This window comes from Globicephala melas, chromosome 19 (assembly GCF_963455315.2).
Source record: "Globicephala melas chromosome 19, mGloMel1.2, whole genome shotgun sequence".
In the NCBI taxonomy this organism is placed as follows: Eukaryota; Metazoa; Chordata; class Mammalia; order Artiodactyla; family Delphinidae; genus Globicephala; species Globicephala melas.
Window position 1 is genome coordinate 52313567 of NC_083332.1, and position 25100 is coordinate 52338666.

The window sequence follows — 25100 nt, forward strand, 5'->3', positions numbered from 1 at the left end:
GACACGGGTTCGTGCCCCGGTCCAGGAGGATCCCACATGCCGCGGAGCGGCTAGGCCCGTGAGCCATGGCCACTGAGCCTGCGTGTCCGCAACAGGAGAGGCCACAACAGTGAGAGGCCCATGTACCACACACACACACACAAAAAAAGTCTACAGACAATAAATGCTGGAGGGGGTGTGGAGAACAGGGAACCCTCCTACACTGTTGGTGGGAATGTAGATTGGTGCAGCCACTATGGAGAACAGTATGGAGGTTCCTTAAAAAACTAAAAACAGAACTACGATATGATCCAGCAATCCCACTCCTGGGCATTTATCCAGAGAAAACCATGGTTCGAAAAGATACATGGGCCCCCAATATTCACTGCAGCACTATTTACAACAGTCAAGACATGGAAGCAACCTAAATGTCCATCAACAGAGGAATCGATAAAGAAGATGTGGTACATATATACAATGGAATACTATTCATCCATAAAAACGAATGAAATAATGCTATTTGCAGCAACATGGATGGACCTAGAGATTATCACACTAAGTGAAGTCAGTCAGACAGAGAAAGAAAAATACCATATGATATCACTCATATAGGGAGTCTAATTTTAAAAAAATTATACAAATGAACTTATTTATAAAACAATCATGCAGATTTAGAAAACAAACTTACGGTTACCAAAGGGGAAATGTGGCAGGCAGGGATAAATCAGGAGCTTGGCAGTGCTTTGTGTCCACCTTGAGGGGTGGGATAGGGAGGGTGAGAGGGAGACGCAAGAGGGAGGAGATATGGGGATATATGCATATGTATAGCTGATTCCCTGTGTTATAAAGCAGAAACTAACACACCATTGTAAAGCAATTACACTCCAATTAAGATGTTAAAAAAATAAATATGTAAACACACACATACACAAATTAGGAGCTTGGGATTAACACACACACACACATTCACACACACACACTACTATATATAAAGTAGATAACCAACAAGGACCTACTGTATAGCACAAGGAACTCTACTCAATACTCTGTAATAACCTATATGGGTAAACAATCTGAAAAAGAATAGATACATGTATATGTATAATTGAATCACTTTGCTGTACACCTGAAACTAACACGACATTGTAAATCAACTATACTCCAATATAAAAAAAAAAAGACCTGAGAGGGTTGGAAGACCATTTCCTAAAGACAGCTGCTCTCAATTGTGAAATCTTTGCAGGACCTTCTATCACACAGACAGAGATGACAGGACCTAGTGTCTCAAGTTCACAAGATAATGGGAAATTAACTCACGGTCAAGACCTAGGGCCAGGGTTGCAAACTCAAATATCTACTGGGACCAGAAGTTCCTTTTTCGTGAAAGATGTCAAAATCTATATTTTTATAAGAAATCATCTGATATTAAACCTCTGATCCATTTTTTAAAAATTATGAAGATCTGGGAGCTGGATTTGGCCTGTGGTTGCCAGTTTGCTCATCATGGTCTGAGGTTTAGGTTTTTAAAAAATATATCTGTTATATGCTCAGAAGGCAGAAGTATGGTAACAGTTAGAAACGTTATGCGCCAAGCACTCTGTAAGCACTGAAGTTACCTTAAATTCTTCTTATGCTAGCACTGACAGTTAGCTGGTATTGTTTGCCCATTTTTACAAATGTGGACATTAAGTGACACAGAGGTGAAGATACTTGTCCAAGTTACATAGCTAATTACGAGTCTGTACTCTTAACCATACAATGGGTACAACATCTGACTTAGAATCCAAAGTTATGTTTAGTCTATATACAATGGAATATTACTCAGCCATTAAAAAGAATGCCATTTGCAGCAACATGGATGGACCTAGAGATTAACATACTAAGTGAAGTAAGTCAGACAGACAAAAACAAATATCATATGATATCACTTATATGGAGAATCTAAAAAAAAAGATGCAAATAAACTTATTTACAAAACAGATATAGACTCATAGTCTTAGAGAATGAACTTCCGGTTGCCAGGGGGAAGGGTGAGGGGAAGAGATAGATTGGTAGTTTGGGATTGACATGTACACACTGTTATATTTTAAATAGATAACCAACAAAGACGTACTGTATAGCACAGGGAACTCTGCTCAATACTCTGTATTAACCTAAATGGGAAAAGAATTTGAAAAAGAATAGATACATGTATATGTATAACTGAATCATTTTGCTGTACACCTGAAACTAACACAACATTGTTAATCAAATATACTCTAATATAAAATAAAAATTAAAAAAATAAAAAACGCAGTGCTTAAGAATCCACCTGCCAATGCAAGGGACATGGGTCCTATCCCTGGTCGGGGAAGATCCCACATGTGGTGGAGCAACTAAGCCCGTGCGCCACAACTACTGAGCCTGAGCTCTAGAGCCCACGCACCACAACTACTGAGCCCATGCCACAACTACTGAAGCCCGCGTACCCTAGAGCCCGCGCAACGCAACTACGGAAGCCCGTGCGCTCTAGGGCCTGCATGCCACAACTACTGAGCCCGTACACCTAGAGCCCGTGCTCCACAACAAGAGAAGCCACCACAATGAGAAGCCCGCACACCACAATGAAGAGTAGCCCCTGCTCGCTGCAAATAGAGATAGCCCGCGTGCAGCAACGAAGACCCAACACAGCCAAAAAAAAAGTATTTCATAGCAAAAATTAAAATAAAATAAAATAGGTCCCTTCAAGGGGGAAAAAAGTTATATGTAGTCATACTTTTAAACTATCTTTTTTTAAATTCATCTTCCTTAGTAAATGTTTAAGACTAGTACCTTAAATAATAACAATAATAATAATAGTTGAATTAAGCTTATGTTTCCTTGATTCCAGAAGAGTATAGCAGTATGACTGGACTGAGAGGAGATATCATACTTGTAGATGGAAAAGATTTGGACTCCAACTCAACTCTGCTTTTTTCCTAGCTATATGAGTTAGGCAAATCTTTTAACATTTCTTCACACTTCATTGCTTATTTTGCTGGCAAGTCAGTGAGATAGGTTTTCTATCCCAATTTTGCAAGTGAGAAATTGAAACTCCACGTGACTAACAGGAGTGCCTGGTCACATGAGTCCTCAGTACCTGGTGGCCACGACTTCTACACAACCTCAAGCAAATCACGTGCCTCTGAAAGCGCACAATTAGCCCCATTTTACAAACTGGAAAAAGCAAACCCAGAGACGTGACGAGGACCGAAGAAAATGTACCCAGGATAATTGCGTTACAGAGTCATTTGCAGACATGGTGGCTGTTTTTATTATCCTCATCATTACCCACTTATTTTTTTTCTTTTCTCACCTCTAAAGAAATGATAGCTTACAAAAGTAAGGTGGTTTGCTATGACTAAAACTTTCTTGACATCAAGCAAGTGTGCTTTCTGTTACATCACTCTGCATGCCACAACTACTGAGCCCGTGTGCTGCAACTACTGATCTATGTGATGAACAGCCACAATGGGTGATCCCAACAGCAGACACACACAAACTGGAATCAGGTAAAGACGATTCCTTGTATATCCCTCAGCTATCACAACAGCCAAGTGTACCCGTGAAAGGTGGGCACCTGCACGTGAACATCAACACATTCTCTCCGGGACCCGTTGGATCCCTGCCCGCTTCCCCCAGATGGAGCTGCTGTCTTTTCCCCTTTGCACATTGAGATTTAGCCTATTAGGAAGCAAATGTGAACTAGGATTTTTGTAAGCTAGCTCAAATCGGGGTCATCACTATAAATTCCGCAAGAGGCACTGAGAACTGAATAAAGAGAAGGGGCTTACTTCAAAGACCAGGGTCTCATTGGTGGGTCCCAGCGCGGACAGGCGTTCTGGGTGGTTGAAGGTGCGCTGGTACTCAAACACCGTCCCCGCGAAGGCGAACTCCCCTGGCCAGTCGATGCTCCAGCCCCCCGTGAGGTAATACTTGTGACTGAGGCTTCGGACGGCGAGGTAACTGGAGGATATCTGAAGCTCCTGGACCTCGATGCTGCGGGCGCCCGGTGGGACGGTGACAACCGGATAATATTCTAAGTGGAAAAGAACAGAGTATTTCTGACATCCACGTCGTGCACTGGAGATGGGCTCAGAGACAGGTAGTGGCCATTTTTACAGAGTGGGGAGTTCGATCATCAGCTGACATTCCTTTCTACTCTTATGAAGTGAAAACACTCAGTTATTTCATTTTCCAAGTGGTAGGAACACCAGAGAGAGAAAACGGGTGACCTTTTCCCAAGCACATGTGTGTGGACAGGAAACACTCTTCCCTTTTGCAGAACAACAAAGGCCATGCAACTCAAGGATGCTTTTTATTTTTAATCTACCTGGAAAAAACTTGGAGCCACCTATTCTCAACAGTGATGTGCAGAAGACAGGGCTCAAAGTTCAATTCTACTCAAGATAGACAATTGCTTCAAATATTCATCTAACGTTGTAAGTGTGGACCATCTAAGTTCCATAATACATTCTTTGTTTAACAAATGCACGTGGGGCGTATGGCAGCCTGGTCACAATATTGAAATTGCTAAGCAGAAAGGCGTTTGTTGAACACCCCTCCGGGATTTTTTTTTTTTTTTTTTTTTTGCGGTACGGGGGCCTCTCACTGCTTTGGCCTCTCCCGTTGCGGAGCACAGGCTCGGGACGTGCGGGCTCAGTGGCCATGGCTCACGGGCCCAGCCGCTCCACGGCATGTGGGATCCTCCCAGACCGGGGCACGAACCCACGTCCCCTGCATCGGCAGGCGGACTCTCAACCACTGCGCCACCAGGGAAGCCCTGGGATGTATGTATTGATGAAACTACTCACACGAAAAACCCACCAATTCTCCCTTGCTCTTGCATAAGCACTAAAAGCCATCATCTACTGTGTGTCAGGTGAGTTAGTAAAAGGCTCAAGCGTACTTAGCATGACTTAAGTTTGCTCAGCAGCAAAGGGTGTGTCCCACCAATGACAGCACTGAATTTGCAGCATCACTTACCATTCGCTTTGTGCTGGTTGAGGTACAGGCCTTTATAAATCTTGCAAGTTGAATTGTCACCTTTGCAAACACCACAGGCATCTGAAACTGCTTTAGAGCCAAGTTCATGATCGCATCCCACTGGCTGTCACCAAAAAAAAAAAAAAAAAAAAAAAAAAAAGGGAGAAAAGTCAAAGACTATAGAAGCCAGTAGCTTTGAATAACCAAGAGATACATGGTTTTCCATATTTACTGAACATTAGGAAGGTAGGGCAGCTTTATGGTTAAAAGCAGAGTCTCAAGTTTGACCAGGCATTCAAATCCTTCCTCTGTCATGACTGGATGTAAGATTAGGTAAGTTACATAACTTACAGACATCTGTAAAACTGGAATGAAACGTCACCACTGCTACTAATGGGAGGGGAATTTATTCAGGCCAGCTCTACCAGTGAAACATAAAAATGCTGGGACACCACCCCCTTCCCCACCACGAACACACACACAACCCTTAAAAGATCACAGAGCTCACAATCCAATTAAGACCAAAGAGAAAGTGGATACCGGAAGGAAAAGAAAAACTAATCCGAAATAAACAGAGTGCTCTTTCCAAACACACTTATGAGGTTCTAATCACAGAGTGAAAATACTTAGTGAACACGAAAGAAAAGTCTACTACTATTATTTACATTCTAATTGAATTTTGACAACTACTGTGTAAAGTAGGATATATCATCATCTCCATATGTGGAAAGAGTGAAAAGATAACTCAAATCACTGGACGGGGGTCACGCAGAAATTAAGAGGGAATTTGGAGATAAAACTCACATCCAACTGGAAAATGTTACCCTCTTCCCCCCACACCACCTGCTTTTATCCAGACCCAAGAATCTCTTGGAACACGTCTCACACTATGCATTTGATAGGAGGCAACACAAGCATGACCATACACCCCAAAGCAAAGATGTTCTCTTACTTCACAAATCCCATCAATGCAAACATCATTTTTGTGTGGGGAGCAAGGAGTTCCGTCTTTCACCTTGCTGGACATGGCAAAAAAGAATTCAAAGTTCTCAGCCTTGCAGTACAGCTTACATCGATCTTCCTCTAGAAGCAAAGAGACCAAAAGAGGTCATGGTCAAGAGGAAATCATAGAAAAATGACACGAGTACCAAAAAGATGAGTTAAATTTAATTAGAAAGCTATTATGATCAAGATGGAAGATGTTACACACAGTTTTCTGGCGGGGTGTGTGTGCAAGGGCATGCCCGAGGGCAGATGTGTGTGGCTTTTAAAAACATGAGTTCCTTTTAGTAGTCCACATAAAGTCTGCTCTAACATTGATACATGAGAATTTTATTTCTCTAATCCTGAGTAAGAGCCATAATACACGTGGTTGGTGGGTTGTGTCACTACCCTCCTTGGATAGTAGATATTTAAGGCTTTACAGGCCCTGAGGTCAGCCACTGACAATACGTAAATGAAGGACTATTGCTGTGTCCCAATAAAACGTTATTTTTAAAAAACGGGCCAGATTTGGCCCACAGGTCATAGTCTGCTGACTGTGATTTAGGACACGGATTATTTTACGTATTTATTCAGTCTGCTAAGAGGGAAAATTCTAGGCACTTTGGAAAAAAGGCATATGGTCAATAATGTTTATAAAACATATAGAAAAGAATCATATCATGAAAAGGAGGAGAAAGCAAACAAACTAAACATTCAGGCTAAAAAAATGTAATTTTTATTGATCATTAAGTCCCTGAGAAGTTTCTGGTATCACAGGCAAAAACAAAGAAGTATTATCTCTATAGAGCACTTGGTACCAGAAAGGAGTTGTGCCTATTTCTCCAACAGAAAGAGTTCTTTTTTGACCAGGAATTCCAGATGACGTTTCTCCCATGAGACCTGACGTGCAACTGTGTGATATCCCTGATAACAGTTTTACAACAAACGTGTAAACAGTTTACAAACGGTTGTGCTTCACAAAATCTCTCAATAAAAGACAAAGTCAAAAATATGAAGGCAGTGGAATTATTATGGTCCAAACATGCAGCCATGTGGATGGATTCCATTTTTTTTCTCACCTAGGAATTCTTTCTAATAGAAGTTTTATCTCACGCCTCCTACCCTGTGCATATGAGATTAGGAAGCTGGAAGACATGTTACCCTCTTTTTTCTCCCTCATTCCCAGGAATTAACAAGTTCTAGAAAGTTCAGTTTTTCCAGTACAGGTTCCTGGGAAAGTTTAGGAACTAGTCTATTAGAAAGAAACAAAGAAGCTGGGGCAGGGGATAAATTAGGAGTTTGGGATTAACAGATACACACTACTATATATAAACAGATAAACAACAAGGTCCTACTCCATAGCACAGGGAACTATACTCAATATCTTGTAATAACCTGTAATGGAAAAGAATCTGAAAAAATATATATACACATACACACACACATATATATATATATATATATACACACACACACCAACTGAATCATTTTCCTGTACACCTGAAACTAACACAACATTGTAAATCAACTATACTTCAATTAAAAAAAAGAAACAAGGGGCTTCCCTGGTAGCGCAGTGGTTGAGAGTCCGCCTGCCTACGCAGGGGACACGGGTTCGTGCCCCGGTCCGGGAGGATCCCACATGCTGCGGAGCGGCTGGGCCCGTGAGCCATGGCCGCTGAGCCTGCGCGTCCGGAGCCTGTGCTCCGCAACGGGAGAGGCCACAACAGTGAGAGGCCCGCGTACCGCAAAAAAAAAAAAAGAAAAGAAAAGAAAAAAAGAAACAAGAAGAAGGAAACTCATCACTGGAAGACAAAGACTGTCTACATTTATGAATAAATTCTTTCCCAAACTGCATGAATGGCACAGACCTTCAAATCATGGTCAGTCTTTTCGATTTTAAATAAGTATCAAAAGGAGAAGAGGGAAGGATGAGAAGGCCTTAACTTTTTTGTCTCCCACTCTAGGATGTGCGACCCTAAGTGTCTGTTTTTTATTCTTTATTTTTATTTTTTGGCCAAGCGGCATGTGGGATCTTAGTTCCCTGACCAGGGATAGAACCCATGCCCCCTGCAGTGGAAGTGCAGAGTCTAAACCACTGGATCGCCAGGGAAGTTCCTGGGGTCTCTGTTTTATTCAATGTACTCGCCTCTGTATCTAGCAGAGTGTCTCCCAGGCAGTAAGTACTCAGTCAACATCTGATGAGTGAATGAATGAAATGCCAGGCTCCCTACCTGGTAAAAACTGCAATAATATTAGTGAAAGAAATTTGAAATCAAAAACCATTTTATAAGTCACAAAGTTTACCTGCTTCACTTTCTCTTTATGTATTCAACCCACAACTTATCTAAAGGATGATAACAACAGATTCTGTGCACACTATATTTAAAGGAAGATGTGGGAAAGACCAAGAAGACAAAGCAAAGGAAGGACAAGAGAGTCTTGGATAAGGAACCATAGATGAGAAACATGGAATTAGGGGCGAATACAGCCAAGAGAAAATAAGTCTTCAAGTGTCAGAACTGAGAGCAACTGCAGCTATCCTAAATGTTTGTGGGAACCTGCTGCATGGTACCCATCCTAGGTAATTTCTTAGTTCCTGATAGAATGTCTCCAGTGATAGAGCATTTACTGCTCAGGATGGGACACACTTCCATTAAGGACAGTTGATATTTATTTATTTATTTGTTCCAAAAGTTATAAATATGTTCCAAGTGCTGTTCTTAGATGAGAGAGATACAAGCATACTCAAAACGGACAAAGGCTTCAACCCTGGGGAACCTAATAATTCTTGTGGGAGAAAGATAATGAATAAATGCCAATATAATATCAATTCTCGCACCAAGAGCAATGCAGAATAAAGCAGGCAAAGGATTCAGAAAAGGACAGGAAGGAAGGTCTCTCTGAGGACACGGCCATAGGAACCATAGGAATTTCTGAGCACGTGAATTAATTCTGTTTTCAGAAGCAATTTCCAATAAATTGAAATCTCCCTCTGTTCAATCTCTCTGAATTTTTGAAGGGAACTAGTTTCTCTCCTACAGTCAACATCTGTCAGTCCCTCACTGCTTTCTCCTAAGACACAGATTTCAGAATTTTAATGTCAGTCCCAATTTGTGCTTTTAGACAAGCAGCTTTTGGACCCAGAACTAGATTCACACTCCTGCAACTGCTGGGCTGGTGTTAAGCAAAGCTGAGTACCACCCCCTTTGATTTGGAGGTGTTACTTGTCATAACGATGTCTCTGATTGCATTAGCTTCTTTTTGGTCTCTGATCATATAGGTTCATTCTGAGCTTTTGCACAGAAGCAGCCCTCCATCTTATTTCCCATGAATTATCATTAAATTTGGTCTCTTCCCATCCTGCGTATGTACAACTGCGATTCACGTTAATCCCTTTTCCAAAGGAAGAGTGGATGAGTTTTGATAAAGCAAGTGAATGGAAAAAAATGAAAAGGAAACAACCAAAATGGTGACAGCTTATTCTGCACAGGTAACACAAAGTACGTTAAATTTGGTACTTGTACTTTGTACACATGGTAACTAAAATAAATTCTGATGCTCAGCTAAGATCAAATCAACATAAAAGGTCAAATACAAGCCATTACTTTAAGGTATAATAAGTACCAAGAACTTAATATAGAGACATTTTTTATTCATGATGCGTGTGCGCGCGCGCGCGCGCGTGTGTGTGTGTGTGTACACTCTGCAAACAGGCCTTTCCATGCTTGTAATCATCTACCACCTCAGGTACCGAGTGTGGTGTCTCTATGGGGCATATATGGTTTCATGAGTTTTTGGTCTGGACAATTCATACCAATTTCAATTAACATCCCTGGGAGACTTAATTGCTGAAATGTCAAAGGTAAGTTTAGAAACGTAAGTACATTCCAAACACATGAACTCTTCGACTTATACATGTGGGAGGAAAGGGGTGTCTTGTGAAAAAAAAAAGAAGTGTGGAAAAATAAACAAAACCTAAAGAAGTGAATGAAAAACTGGGCCAGGACGGGTCTGGGGAATGAAAGGTAAACATGGAAACTTTTTTACACAGGCAGCAATTTCTTCTGTGCTGTTCATTCACGTTACTGTTCACATAGAGACATACTTGTTTGAGGTTCGTAGAGACCAAATTACCTTCCACTTTCGTATAGGGTTTCCACTGGTAGAACCATCCACGGAAAGGTTTGCTGTTATATTCTGCACACTGCTGGGCTCGAAAATCCAAGCTATTTTCATTACAAGGGTTAATATTGCACAGCTGATATACACGGCTAGAGCCATGACAGAACTTGCCACCATACTGAGGCCTAAAAAGAAAATTAAAGATCTTTAACACTAGCAATCAAAAGGCTATTAGTCACAGGCAATAATATAAGGAGGGACAGTCAAGATGATCATGGTCACAGTGTATGCAGTCCATACAGTCCATTACAAAAATGGAATTATGTAGTCTACTACCCTTATGTCCCAACCCTTCTTATACCCATGGCAGACATAACTAATCAATCAAGGATTTTTCTTTTTCTTTGCTTTCTTTTCTCAGCATAGCCCTTGGGCAGCCACTACCACTGCTCATCAATTTCCATGTTAGACCAAACTTACTTGCCACCTCTGAGCCAATTTTTACATTCTGGCGATTTCCATAAAGACTGATGAAGGCATATTCTTGACACTCATCCTATCACCTCATGAGTTAGGGAAATCTGTAAACACACCTCAATGTTCTTGTTAATGTAGATGTGTGCTTGTGTGCTACACATGCAAACACACACGCCCCATTTGTTGGCATCAAAGCTCTTCCAACGCAGACCCAACTCCTCCCCAGCTTGTCTGCCATCTCTGACCACTCCCATAATCTTCCTACAGCTTGCCATGCACCTGCTGTGATGTAGAACAGCGGTCCCCTACCTTTTTGGCACCAGGCACCAGTTTCGTGGAAGACAATTCTTCCAGGAACCGGGGTGGGGGGCGGAAGGCAGGGGATGGTTCAGGAGGCAATGCGAGCCATGGGGAGCGGCAAAAGAAGCTTCATTCCCTCACCCGCCACTCACCTCCTGCTGCGCGGCCCGATTCCTAACAGGCCGTGGACCGGTACCAGTCCGCAGCCCGGGGGCTGGGGACCCCTGACGTAGAAGGTCAGTCAGGACACTGAGGATATTACATGCCATATTTTCCAATCCAGCTTTGTCAGTCACTGAGCTGATAGCTTGATGACTGTCAGACTCACGTGTGCTTTATTCTAATTGATTCTAAACGCTGGGGGAAAAAACATGTCCTTGTTTTCATCTGCATCATCACTTTTTAACGTTGCAGGTGGCCTGCTCCTTTCCTGCCAAGCACAATGGGAAATGGATTTCCAGAGTAGGGAATCCCATTAGAACATAAATAATTGTGATCTAATGGCAAGCTCTTTAAGATCTCGCTAGGCAGACTGCAAAAACCAGAAAGCAAAATAAAAAGGAGCGTCAGCCACACTGAAAGTTACCAGGGACACCTTACCCAGCTGACTCCTGGCACAAAGCAATTGCTTCTTTTCATTCCCACTTTTTTTTGGGGCTTTCTCCTAAGGCTAGACACCAACTACAGATCACCTCGTACAAAAGCTCAGGGCAAACATGTAACATGAAAGAAGGCTCCAAGTTAATAAATTTCTGTGATTAAAATTCCTTGTCTCTTTAGGAAGCACAGGAATGCTATAAAACTCCCCTGGATTTGCTTCGGCACATTTTATCAAATTCTCCTATGCTAAAATGGATTCAACAGAAACGGGAAGTGTCACACCGCCAGAGTGAGATTTTTCAGCTATTTAAAAACATTCTGGAACAACTACTAAAACATTCAGCAGTCACTGTGCGAGATTAAATCCCTGAAGACTTCTTAAATCATTATCCGAAAAGCGTTTCGAAAAACCTTAAAGTGCCACATGAGAGCCTTACTCTATTCTCGGTCATCTTCATGAGTCATAATTAAAATTTTCTCAGCGTAAGTCTTTCTTGTCGCAGAGTTTACAAATAAGCTTCATTTAGACTACTCAAATTCAATAAAGTGAAAGAGGACCACGTGCGACTGCTTCAACTCAGACACTGTAACATGGGAAAGACCTCAAAACTCATAGAGCCATCCCCTCATTTTATAGATGAAGTGGAAAACGGCTAATAGAGCTTCCAAAATGTGCTCAGTGAAGGTCACATGTCTAGAAAGAGACAGAACAGAGCTCAACCTCATCCCTTTGCGCTCTCCCGGATGCCGGTCCTGCCCTGCCAGGCATGCATTTAACTGAGTTAGGCTACAGGGGCGGGGCATGAGAGGACCGAGAGGGAGACAGTGATGTCCAGTGGTTAGGGAACTGGCCTTGGACAGTGAAGCAGACCTGAATCGAAACAGTCTCTGCCCTTTCTCAGCTTAACGTTAGGTAATTTTAGCTAACCACCTAAATCTGTAAAATGAGGACAGCTGTGATGATTACCTGAGAGAATGTTGGTAAAGAATTTCGGGCAGAGTCTACAGCCCAGCTAGCACAAATAAACAGTAACTATTTTAAAGTGCTTGCTACTCTTAATGACTGGCAAAAATTTGGACTTTGCCATCAAATCCTCAATTACACATACATTTTTTTCTGCAGCTTTGAACGTGAGTATTAGGATAAATTAACAGAAAATTCTACCATGATGGCCCTTGGTACAATGAGTTCTTTATCATTAAAAACAAAAAACAAAAAAACCAGAAAACAAATATCTAGGCACCCGATTTTTCTTTGTATTAAGCTACTATAAAGTATACCCATATTTGCTTCTGCATAATTTACCAAGTCCTGACTACAAATGGTTATATATATATAACACATACATATACACATATACACACACATATATTTATACATACATATATTTACATATATATGATTTACATACACACACGGACACATATACATAAATGATAGTCCTGGGCCCTCTGCAGGCTTTCTCAATAAAAATACATGAGGAGGGATATCAAGAAATCAGTGCTTTTTAAAGCACACTTGATGATTCTGATAATCAGCTGAGCCCAGAATTTACTGGTTGAAAAATGGGCCAGAGATATGATTCAACGATTCTCCTGGCACTGTGACTCCAGTGGCATGACATTCTTTCTCAAATCGACTCACGTTTTAGGAGAGTTCTAGAATGCCTTAGCAAGCTTACTTATCACTATTTGAATTATTTTACTATTTGAATTTTCACTATTAATTTTCTTGAACAGAGTGTATAGGCATTTCACGAGGCTCTCTTCCAGGGACCCAGAAAAAATGTTCACTGTAAGGATTAAGACAGTGGGATCTTGGTCTGACTCTCCCATGTCCAGCTTGGTGACCCAGCAAGAGCCGCTCCTCTGAATGGGACCCTCTGTCTCCCCTGGTTACCCATTTGCAAAATAACTAGAGGAAACAACAGGTTTCAACTCGCGTATCTGTTCTAACCTGATTGGGAGCAAACGCCTGGAGAAGTCTTTTGAGGAGGCACAGTGGGGAGGCTTTGATCCATTAATAAGGTCTGTCACAGACACAGACGAAGAAGAAGGGCCACATTTGCCAGGGACTGGCCATTCCAGAACCAGATAACCTTTCAATTCTTTTGAAGCTGAAAAGTTGGATAAATCCATGACCCAACCAGAAATAATTCATTTTTTATGAAACAAACTATGTTCTGAGAAAACCATCATTACTGTGCAATGAAATGCTCACATTGCTTTTCACGTGAAAAAATGAAATGGTTAGGCTGATCTGAACAGACCAAGTGTTTAAACTGAAGCAAGCGAGAAATAAGTAACTTGAAAGAGGGAGAAAAAAAACAGCTTTACGACAACAATGTGAAATAAGAATGGAGGACTGATTCAATTGTCGTGAAGCAGCCGATCACTTACTTGTTTTAGTTGTGACTTCGTGCATAATCAAAGAGAATCCTGATTAGCCCTAATCTTGCTTAAAATGATAAAACTGCACCCAGTAGAACTACTCGAGTGATTAATTCTTTTATAGACATCTCTGAAGTTACAGTATGCTATTTCCATGAACAAGGCCCTATTATAATGAGTGTTCCCAATCCCACAGATATGAGAGAGGTTTTAATTTAAATCTCAGGGGCGTCATTCATGCACTTCACCAGCAGAGTTATTAAATTAGGTAATCTCTTTCTTTCTTGGGAAAGTAGCGAGATTGTAAAATGTTGCGATGTATGAAAACCAGATTCGTGAAATATGCTGCAAAAATGAAAAGTAATACAATGATTTCAACAATTCTATCCAAGACACGGGCTACATTCAAAGGATGAGGAGGGTGTTTTTAATAATCTGGTATAAACTGCAAATGTATCACAAGCCTCTCTACCATTAGATCTAGTTATTGGGTCAGATTAGAGCAGAACATCTCAACTGGGAATGACTTTGCCCCCTACAGGATGCTTGGCCAAGTCTGGAGATATTTTCGTTGCCATAACTTGGAGGTTGGGGGGAGGGGGACTCATCCTACTGGCATCGAGTGGGTAGAGGTCAGGATTGCTACTAAACACCCTGCCACATACAGGACAAACCCCCAAAACAAAAAAGTTTCAGCCTAAAATGTTAAGAGTGCCAAAGCTGAGCGATCCTAGATCAGCCTGAGATACTGCAAGCACCTAACAAACCATGCTCAAAGCATCTCCAAACCCTCCCTTACATTTTGGAACAAACTGGCCTCTTGATCCAGCTCAGATGAAGTACGATTTGTCTTTTCAAAAATTTCCTTTTGCTCTAAGTTCATTATTTATTTAAATTTGCAATCCACCAAACATTTATGCAATGCTTGCCATGTACCAGGCAATTGTGAAAAGCCCTTTACAAGTACCAGCTCAGTTGAGGGAGGTCCCATCATTATCCCCTTTTTACAAATGAGGGACCCAGAGCAGGGAGAGTTAGGCGTCCAAGGCCGTCTAGCAAGGAAGGGGTGGACAGGAGGCCCGCTTAGGTTCCTGGGCTTGAGAGTCTCTGTTCTCAACCTCCATGCTATGTCACCAACCGAATCGTGTGGTAGAATTAAATCCACTAGTTTTTCAGGGTCCCATCAGTTTCTTCTCACCCCCATAGCCTTCTCCAGAGTCCAGTTTCATCAGGAAGGCCTCTGCTCGCTGCTTCTGAGCACTGACCCTCTGTTACCCGTGTTCCTGGCGAGTTCAGGATGAGGATGATGAAAACCACATGGGCCCCAGAACCTTCTGCCGAATGCCCACTGGATGCTCCCCAGCGTGCCGGGAATTCTAGAGACACAATCTCTAATCCCCCCAAACCATGTGAGGTGGGCGCTGTCATCTCCATTTTATACATAAATCCAACCTCCAAGTTCAAGCGATCTTCCCAAAGCCACACAATTAATAAGTGACAGACCCAGGATGTGGAGTCATATCTTTCCATCTCCAAGTTCTGAGCTCTTTCGACATCACCACTCCAGTCAGGAAATGTACATCTCACACTTGTTTCACATGGGAATTAGAGCAGATAAAAGGAACCTAAAACCACCTTCATCTCACAGAGCACAGAGGGCAGCTCAGACTCCCAGCACCACCAGGTCAGACGGTGCTCGCAAGCCAATCTCAACCCAGGGAGGTTTTGATCAGTCCTCCCAGCATTTGATCTTTCTAAAGAAAATTGAGTTTGTTGTCAATATTTTAAAAATTGGGAAATTTCACACAACAGTGTTTCGGATTTCTGGTTTCTCTCGAAAAGTCAGGCTGATCTGTCAACACATGTTGATGTACATTCCTGTAAGGCAAAAATCAGCATACTTTCTCCAGTTCATCAGTTTGCAACACACACACACATACACACACAGAGTCTACCAGCCAAGCTTCTCTGTCCTACAATATCCCAGGCATGCAGCTGTAATTTAGATGCGGAAAGTAATTCACACCATTACTGGAGTCCGTGACAGCAGACTCACACAGAGAATAACTCCTTTGCTGTTTTGAGGTTTCTGCCCATCATACCTCCCCCAGTGCATACAGCCTTTATATACAAGCAGTAAAACCCTCATTCTTTGATTGCTATTAAGCAGATGGAATAAAACTACAGTTATAAACAGGTATAAACAAGACAGACAAATATGCAAATATGTAACAGGCTGAAGGTTCATGCCTTACAAATGCTGACTTCGTGTCAGAGCCTTACTTGGGGTTATTGCAGTGTCTCTCCTGATACTTCACGCCTCCACCACACGTTCGGGAACATTCTGACCACTTCGACCAGGCGGACCACTGGCCGTGGATGGGCCGAGGCCCGTGCTCCCCAAACTTGACACACTGGCCTTGTCGACACCACTGTGAAAAGAATGTGTGACTTTCAGAGACCACCTGGGAAAGCACGCGGAGATGCCTTCATAGCATCCCTTTCGCTGGCTGTGCTTACACGCTGGTACCCTGCCTTCCCCACGTGCATTCTGAAAGGCTGACATCTAGGGAGAAGGGGCATTTGTCACCAGAAGGCTGAGTATAACAGGACAGGCTTTGCAAGCTGTCCAGGTGACGTGTTCAGATAAGGATCTACCCTCCCGCCTACGGAGGCAGCGCAGACACGAAGGCGAGCCTCCCCTGACATTTGGAAACAATGGGGCTCAGAGAACCCTTGGGCTCATTTTTCTTCCGGGAGAATCAGCTTTTCAGATATGAACACAGAATTTATCATGATTATCACATCCGAAAGACAGATATAAGTATGCATACGTTTTTATTTCAAATCATCCCTAGAGAGCATTTCTGTTGAAACCGAGTAGCTTTCAGGCTACACAAATTGTGTTTTTAGATAACACCTTTGCCCTTCTGTCTGTATGAAAGGTCCCTGTGTCAGACCCTCTGATGACTTTGAACTGAGTGTCTTTTCTGAATCAGCTCTGGGTCTCTCATGTGCTGGTGATCTGCTCAGTCCGAGAGCTGTTTTCTGTGCTGACCTTTCCATTTGAGTTCTTCTTTGTCATCCAGTCCAGTTCTGTGGGTCACCTCTGTCCTCTGGGGTTGCACTCACCGCTGGGAGTGCTTTCTTTTTTCCCCCTGCGGCGCTTTTATTATGAGCAAGTTCTGCATGATTTAGAGCATAATTGCACACTTGCCTAAAAGCCTCTGCAATTAGATCCAAAGGGTTGGGGTTTGGATCGTGCCAGGTTCTGCCGAGGAGTGGGGATCGGTTACAGAATTACGGGGAGTTGGTTACGCGTTCAAATCTCCACTTTTCCCCCGTGATACACTTGGCTTCGTGGCGGTCTGTTGTGAGGCTTGGTTGCTAGCGCGCTTTGACTAGGTCAAGAGATGGCTTCCTTCCTTCAGTTTCTTGCCATGTGCTGATGAATTCCTCTGTTTTCCATTTTTCTTTCCCCTGGATTAATTGCTACTTCAGAGTCTGCATGAAATCATATAACGTTGTTGAGAACTTTGACGGGGGAAGCAATGGGTCATTTGAGGATTTTGTCAACCATAAGCACGAACCTGAATCTTCCCCACCAAGAATGGCTGCGTCTCTCAGGCACTGAGCTCAGTGGCTGGGACAAAATGATAACAAGAGCCAATACTAACAACAACAGCAGCTACAGTTTATTAAGTTGCTTCTCTGTGTGCACAATGGTGCTGGGGGGGAGATGGGGGAAAACTTCAGATGCAGTATCTAACGTAACCTTCACAAAGCACGTCGCAGTTAATAACTATTTTCTGAGTGAAAGAAATTTAGCAAAGAAATACTAACTTGCTCAGAGTCAAACTACCCAACTAGCTACACAACCAGCCGAGACTGGGTTTAAACTCAGTAGCCTAAGGACATATTTACTACTCACCTCGGAGGCAAATGACTGACCAATGCATCTTAACTCAAAATTTTTTTTATTTTTTAGAAATATGGTTTTGAGATCTGTTCCAATCCTTCAATTAATTTGCCTTTCTTTTATTTCAATATTCATCCTGGTATCAAGTTAAGCTGCTCAGAGATTTGTCTCCTCTGGCGTTTTTAATCAGTAGAGAAACCAGGAATACATAGGAATATACACACATACATGCACGATCTGCATGTTTATTACATATAAAACGTAATACATAAGATATATACACATGTAGTTATATGGATCTATTCATATATGCTTCTATCACTGCTTCTAATTTCAAATTAAATGGCCATGACTTGGGCAAATACCTTTTATAATAGACAGCAAGCACAAACCTTTCTTTCCTCATACACATAACCTAGATAGAAGTATGAGACTTTCATATCCTCACGTGTTTACCCGGTATTCGTGGCACAAATACCACTGAAGGACCAGCGAGAAGGGGGCAGGGAGGATTCAGGTGGGTTTCAGTTACAATGAAAGAAACAAAACATGGGGTGACTGCTACTCTACAGGACATGGCCCTGGCCTCATGGAGTTTACAGTCTAATGAATAGCCAATTACATCCCCTAGGGAAAGAAGACTCTAAGAACCATATCCATGAGTGCAGTGTAATTATACTGGAGTGAAGCTGGGTGGAAGTTACCAGAATGCTCTCAACTGAGGGTGACCTTACTGGTAAGGGCTTTTCCGCAGTTTATTATTATAACCATAGTCTGGTGTTTCAAAATAGTGAGATGGGGGCAGTGGTCTAAGGACATCTATTTTCTAATTCTGGCTTGATTAATCTCATGCTATATTAACTTAAGTCTAATCCAGAAGCAGTTTAGCCCCTGTCGAACTAGATCCTGGGTGTATTTGCATAACGGACCTTTGATCTATGCCATTTACCACTTATTTTCCTCATTTACTATATAAATCTTTTCTCGTACATCCCTCTCATGATTAATGCTGTTGTGTTCTTAATGAAAGAATGCCCACTAATCCTCAAGTTGCAAGTTCGCAACTTTGACACGCCAAAAATAAAAATGATGTGAGCAGTATTTACATATTCGATTAATTCATTGTTTTGTATCACCACAGCTAAAACACCCTTCTGCACATTTTCGCTGAGAATCCTTACTGAGATTTCCTAAGACCAGGACATCTGATTAAAAATCGCATAGGATGCTTCAATTTTTTAAATGTTTATTTGCTTTAAAATAAAGAGTTAAAAAATAAAATCTTTTTAGAGGTATTGAAGAAATGCCTTAACGAATATCAGAAAGCATCTTCTCAATATTCATTTATTTCATGTGTCTGTGTCTTTGCCTTTATTGCTGGTCTCTTCGAAAAAGTCTCTCTTTCACCCAACTGAGGAACTTCAAATTCAAATTCCTTCACCCAACTGAAGAACTTCAAATTCAAATTCCAACAGCCATCTTGGGGCACCCATTCATCGTAGTTTATTCTAAGTGCACCCCTATTTCCAAGCAGGATTCATTTCTTATTCACTTGGGCTTCGATAGCAGCTACGCGCTTCGAGAAGATGTGTTTAAAAAGAACCAAAGTTATTGGCTTCTGTGCAGGTTCCCCCATTGGTCTGTAAATGTTTGAAGAGATAAAATGGAGTTTTATTTATCTCTGTAGATATTTCACTGATATCTAGTGGTCAAGAAATTATGATGGAATTGAATTCAATTTAAGTGGCCAATTCTTTTCTACAGGCTTGGCTGTCTCAAGAGAGCCAATGGCAGAGACCGAAAAACCTGCAATATCTCCAGCTCTCTCATTGTTCACAGCTTCTCGGTCATGGTCTTTCAAAGTTATGCCCCAAATCTGGATCATTTTACTGGGACCTCAAGTGTATCTTTTTTTTTTTTTCCTGCGGTACGCGGGCCTCTCACTGTTGTGGCGTCTCCCGTTGCGGAGCACAGGCTCTGGACACGCAGGCTCAGCGGCCATGGCTCATGGGCCCAGCCGCTCCGTGGCATGTGGGATCTTCCCGGACTGGGGCACGAACCCGTGTCCCCTGCATCGGCAGGCAGACTCTCAACCACCGCACCACCAGGGAAGCCCCATCCTCAAGTGTATCTTCCCCTCCAGACTCTACTGGGAAAGGGGAAGAAAAACAGAAACTCATATATGAGAGTCCTTCCTTCAAAACACAGAACTCTCCCATAATCTTCTGTAATAGAAATGGTTCTTAGGGTTAAAGATATTGCGAGCGAAAAACCCTTCTGTACAACCTAGACGGAGACACAGCTTGCCCCTCAAGAGATGCTGCTATAAGGGACAGGATGCTGCTAGCGGGCATGTCGGAAGCTCAATGACTGGTCCTGTGAGGTGCATCACAGAGGCTTTGTATGCAGGCACAGTCCTTCCTTTGCTACTAAAGGAAATATCTGCTTCCCAAGGCTTGTCTACACTGAATCAAGTTTAAAAAACAAACAGTAAACAATGAAGCCCTCCAGCTCACTGAACTAGAAACATTTGAACCCAAGCCTCCATCTAAAAATGGAAAACAAAGGCAAAAGGAAAGAAACCTTCTTAAAAGATGGAGCCAACTCGGTTATATTCGCAGTGAGTTTTAGAATAGCTGCTAAAGAATGCTGGTTAATTGAAAGCAAAGTCCGAAAACAGATGAAGCCAAAGTGTTCCGGTCTGAGGTAACAGTACAAATAGTTTGGGTTCTATACTTTATGAAGCCTCTAGAACTAAAAACTAACAAGTAGGCAGTTTACCATACTCAAGCCACAAACGGTCCCTTCCGCGGCAGGCATGAACTTGGTCTCACACCTGTGGCCCGCTCGGTGGCACCAAAGCGATTTGCAAATGTCCTGAAAGGAAAGAAGGAGATGGCGAGGGTGATGATGCAATAAAAACAAAGACATCCAAAGCTGTTGTATAAAACATTCTATTTCCAGGTGGCCGAAATGGGACATTATCCAGAAAGCAGAGTCAAGTGAAGCTGGTAGTAGCAAGGTAACCAGTAATATGTCCTAGCAAATACGTAAGCAGGAAACTTCTACACTACCCGTATATTCATGTGTGTTTAGTAATGACTGGGAGGTCACAATAGTTAATGTGGAGACTATTTGCCTTTTAACTAAGAGATCTGGTTTCTAACCGTCATCACCACCATCATCACCACCACCATCATCATCATTTAAGAACAGACCAGGACTGGAATAATGCATGTCTGATTCAAATCCTTGTCCTGCATTTCCAGGTTGCAGGACCTATGGACATGTTATAGAAGCCCTTTAAACTGCAGTTTCCTCACCTGTGAATAAGTGATAAAATTAGCACATGCCTCAACAGGGTTGTTCTCAAGGATAAATGGTGTAAATGATCATCATCGTTCCTTCTTCACCTTTATAATAATTTTCAAGCATTTGGACAATTTAATTCTTACACTAGGCCTAGGAAATAATGTAACTCTCATACTGGATTGTAGTAGGCAGAATGATGGCCCCCAAAACAACCATGTCCTAATTCTTGGAACCTGTGACTATATTAGGTTATATAGCAAAGGAGAATTAAAGTTGCAGATAAAATTAATGTTGCTAATCCGTTGACCTTGAGGTGGGGAAGTGCTGAGATTTTCCAGATGGGCCCAAGGTAATCACAAGGGTCCTTAAACAGGGAAGAGGAAGACAGAAGAGAACCGGAGAGATGGCAGCGGGGGGAGAACTCAGGGAGCTGTTGCTGATTCTGAAGATGGAGGAAGAGGCCGTGACCCAAGAATGCCAGCCACTTTGGGAAGCTGGAGAAGGCAAGAGAATGGCCTCTCTTCTAGACCTTCCAGAAGGAACACGACCTGGCCAACACTTGATTTTAGCCCAGTGTGATGCATTTCAGATGTCTACCTCCAGAACTGCAGGAAAATAAATTTGAGTTGTTTTAAGTCACTACGTTTGTGGAAATGTATTACAGCAGGCATAGGAAATAAATACTGTCGTTAACACCATTTAGTGGTGAACAGCAATTCCTCTTATAAACTCATTGAGATGAGGAAACTGAGCAAGATACTGACAGTTTCAAGCTGTAAGGTCCCCCAGCTGGTAAGTGGCAAAGGCAGGACTCAAACTGGCCTGATTTCAGAGTCCGGATCCTTGACCATTGCTCTGGACCTGGATGTACCACCAATGGATGCTAGAAAGCTCTCAACTTCTCCAGGCCTTGGCTGCCTATCTATAAAGGGGGGGGGGACTTCCTTGGTGGCACAGTGGTTGAGAATCCGCCTGCCAATGCAGGGGACATGGGTTCAAACCCTGGTCTAGGAAGATGCCACATGCCGTGGAGCAACTAAGCCCGTGAGCCACAACTACTGAGCCTGTGCTCTAGAGCCCGTGAGTCACAACTACTGAGCCCCCATGCCACAACTACTGAGCCCATGCGCCTAGGGCCCATGCCCCGCAACAAGAGAAGCCACCGCAATGAGAAGCCCACGCACCTCAACGAAGAGTAGTCCCCGCTCGCCGCAACTAGAGAAAGCCTGCGCACAGCAATGAAGACCCAACGCAGCCAAAAATAAAAAACTAATTAAAAAAAAGAAAAAAATAAAGGAAGGGGACTGAACCAGATTCCTTCCAGCTCAAAAGGTGGAATTGCTTTTCAGAATGACATCATTAATGGAAGTCAAAATCATGAATCGCCAAAGTCATTCCATTTTGTTCACCACATTCTACTGACTAAGGTAGAAAGTGAACACATCTATTTTTGGGAAAATAGTAACGATGAGGGAGAATACAAAATGACTTTTGTGGTCACTTGTTGTACTCCTGAAAATTCAATGAACCAGGCAGGCACCTGATTCTCCAAGCATTCCAGTTAATAGACATTTCATGGTTAGAAAATATGGCAAGAACATACTTAGAAATATTTCACAAAGAAAGTGTTCCACAGGACTGAGAAGAGAAAACACAAGGAAACGAGAGATACAGGCAGTGAGCCTGGTCTTACGGAGCGTAAAATTCTTCTCCCAAAAAGAGAAGGGAAGGACCTCCAGGACACTGCTTGGAAACACCACCACCAGCAGCAGCCCCAGATAGGCACCACACATGCTATTTCCAAAGCTCGATACAGCTCAGAAGACACAATATGGAAACATTTCCCATGGAAATGGACCTGCTACTGACATTAGTAGAAAGCCTAAGGCAGCCTTCGGACAAAATGAATGAGGTTCATCATCTCCGTGTGCTCCCACATTGGGTCATAGGTGGGACAAGTTAAGCTGGGAAAAGGATAATCTACATCAAAATGGAGGAAAGGGAGGTAACCATTGAAACAAAGCCGCAGTTCGAAAGGCTTTCAGAATTAAATTGTTTTCCCTCTTACAGCCAGGGGAAAGCCATAACCCACACCCGGAGCCTAGGTGGCAGCCACCCAAATGACCCCAGGGTGGACCAAAGCAAAGGAGACCCCCTCATTCCACAGCCAACGCCAAGCCACAGGGCTAAGGAAAGGGGGCAGCTGGAGAAGACCAGGAAAATAAAGCAAAACACAAAAACACAGGGATTCCAGAGTGAAATACGACAGGCTGTATGAACATGTTATTTCTTTTGCGGTGAAGTACAGAAGTCAAACGTAATTATAGCCAACGACATGCTCTGACGACCCGAGAGCCCTCTGAGAAGGCTTCCTTTCAAAGTAAACAGAAATGAGAGTTTGCACTTTTTTGCTTATTCTTCCCTCTTTTTTCCCCCAGCCTATTCATCTAACTTTTCCTTATCTATATAATTCCCTAGTCTTAAGTCATAATTTAAGGGAAAGGAAAATAACCACGGAGACTCCAAAGGTCTCAGGTTGCCTGGATGTGGCTCTTTAAGGAAAGAGTCTCTTTGCAGTATGTTGCTCTGTCCTGTCCCTGTTGGCCACCTTTCTCCTGTTGTATTCTAAAGATTGGATGCCCCTTCAGGGGAAGCATGACATACTCAAAACGTTAATGGTCCTTGCATACCAAACTCTATCAAGCGTCTCAAACTTAACATGTCCAAAACAAAATTCCCCAGCTGTCCCCCCAGATCTGTCCCGTGTTCAGCCTTCTCCAGCTCACTAGCGTTTGCCAAATTAAGATCCACATACCATGGAGGATACACCAAAAAATGTGGATGGTGTATGCATAAACTTTTCTAATGGTTACGCATTTAAATTGCACTAGAAAAATATGCAATCCCATATAAAACTGGCGTTTTGGTGGTTATTATTTCTCAGGACTGGACTTTTTTTTTTTTTTTTTTGTGGTACGCGGGCCTCTCACTGTTGTGGCCTCTCCCGTTGCGGAGCACAGGCTCCAGACGCGCAGGCTCAGCGGCCATGGCTCACGGGCCCAGCCGCTCCGCGGCATGTGGGATCCTCCCAGACCGGGGCACGAACCCGTGTCCCCTGCATCGGCAGGCGGACTCTCAACCACTGCGCCACCAGGGAAGCTCTGGACTTTTATTTTTTTTTAAAGTGAGTTGATTCATAGAAAAGCAACAAGTGAAAAATACTACAAAGATATGGCACCACTAATAAAGGTAATTGTTAAGGACTGAACATTAATGCTGAAGTTTAGGAAACACTGGTGCTAACTAATGAAGAAGAGGAAGCTTAACATCAATGTGGGTGATGCAGCTTGTTTAGCTTCCACCAAGGAAGCTTTTTTTTTTTGTGGCTCTGGGCCAATGGAATACATTTTCTGAGCTCTACTTAAAAAGTGGGTGATAGGGCTTCCCTGGTGGCGCAGGGGTTGAGAGTTCGCCTGCCGATGCAGGCGATGTGGGTTCGTGCCCTGGTCCGGGAGGATCCCACATGCCGTGGAGCGGCTGGGCCCGTGAGCCATGGCCGCTGAGCCTGCGCGTCCGGAGCCTGTGCTCCGCAACGGGAGAGGCCACAGCGGTGAGAGGCCCGCATACCGCAAAAAAATAAAAAAAAAGTGGGTGATAATTCTCACTTCAAAAGGTTTTTGTGAAGATTCAGGAAAAGTAAAATAAGTCTCTAAGTGGAATGCTTTATGTGGAGCACTCACGTGGCAATTGCTGGGGGGTGACGGTGGATGCTGGTGACGGAGGACAGCAGTGATGGTGATAGCGATGGCGGTGGTGTTGCTGATGGTGGTGGTAATGGTAGTGGTGATGGTGGTGGACAAAAAGGAAGAGGGAGAAGAAAGGAGGAGGAGAAGGAATAGGAATAGAGAGGGGAAGAGGAGCTATAAATCTCCAAAATTTCCATGTATCCAGATACCTAGAATTTCCACGTTTCTCTTTGGATACTAGGAATTAACCAACTTAAAAATGA

At 42.8% G+C, this 25100-nt stretch overlaps 1 protein-coding gene across 2 annotated transcripts in view; it reads right to left on the reverse strand.

Annotated features, from left to right (window-relative positions):
- ADAMTS18 (ADAM metallopeptidase with thrombospondin type 1 motif 18) overlaps positions 1–25100 on the reverse strand; it is a 156855-nt gene that overhangs the window by 43542 nt on the left and 88213 nt on the right. Inside the window, exons 10-15 of one of the 2 annotated variants that reach the window (XM_060289772.1) lie at positions 20561–20656; positions 16144–16292; positions 10105–10277; positions 5936–6066; positions 4984–5107; positions 3792–4036 (exon numbers count right to left, since the gene is read on the reverse strand). In XM_060289772.1, the coding sequence (XP_060145755.1) occupies positions 3792–4036; positions 4984–5107; positions 5936–6066; positions 10105–10277; positions 16144–16292; positions 20561–20656 (918 nt within the window). The remainder of the gene's footprint in view (positions 1–3791; positions 4037–4983; positions 5108–5935; positions 6067–10104; positions 10278–16143; positions 16293–20560; positions 20657–25100) is intronic. The other variant, XM_060289773.1, reaches the window with a different exon arrangement.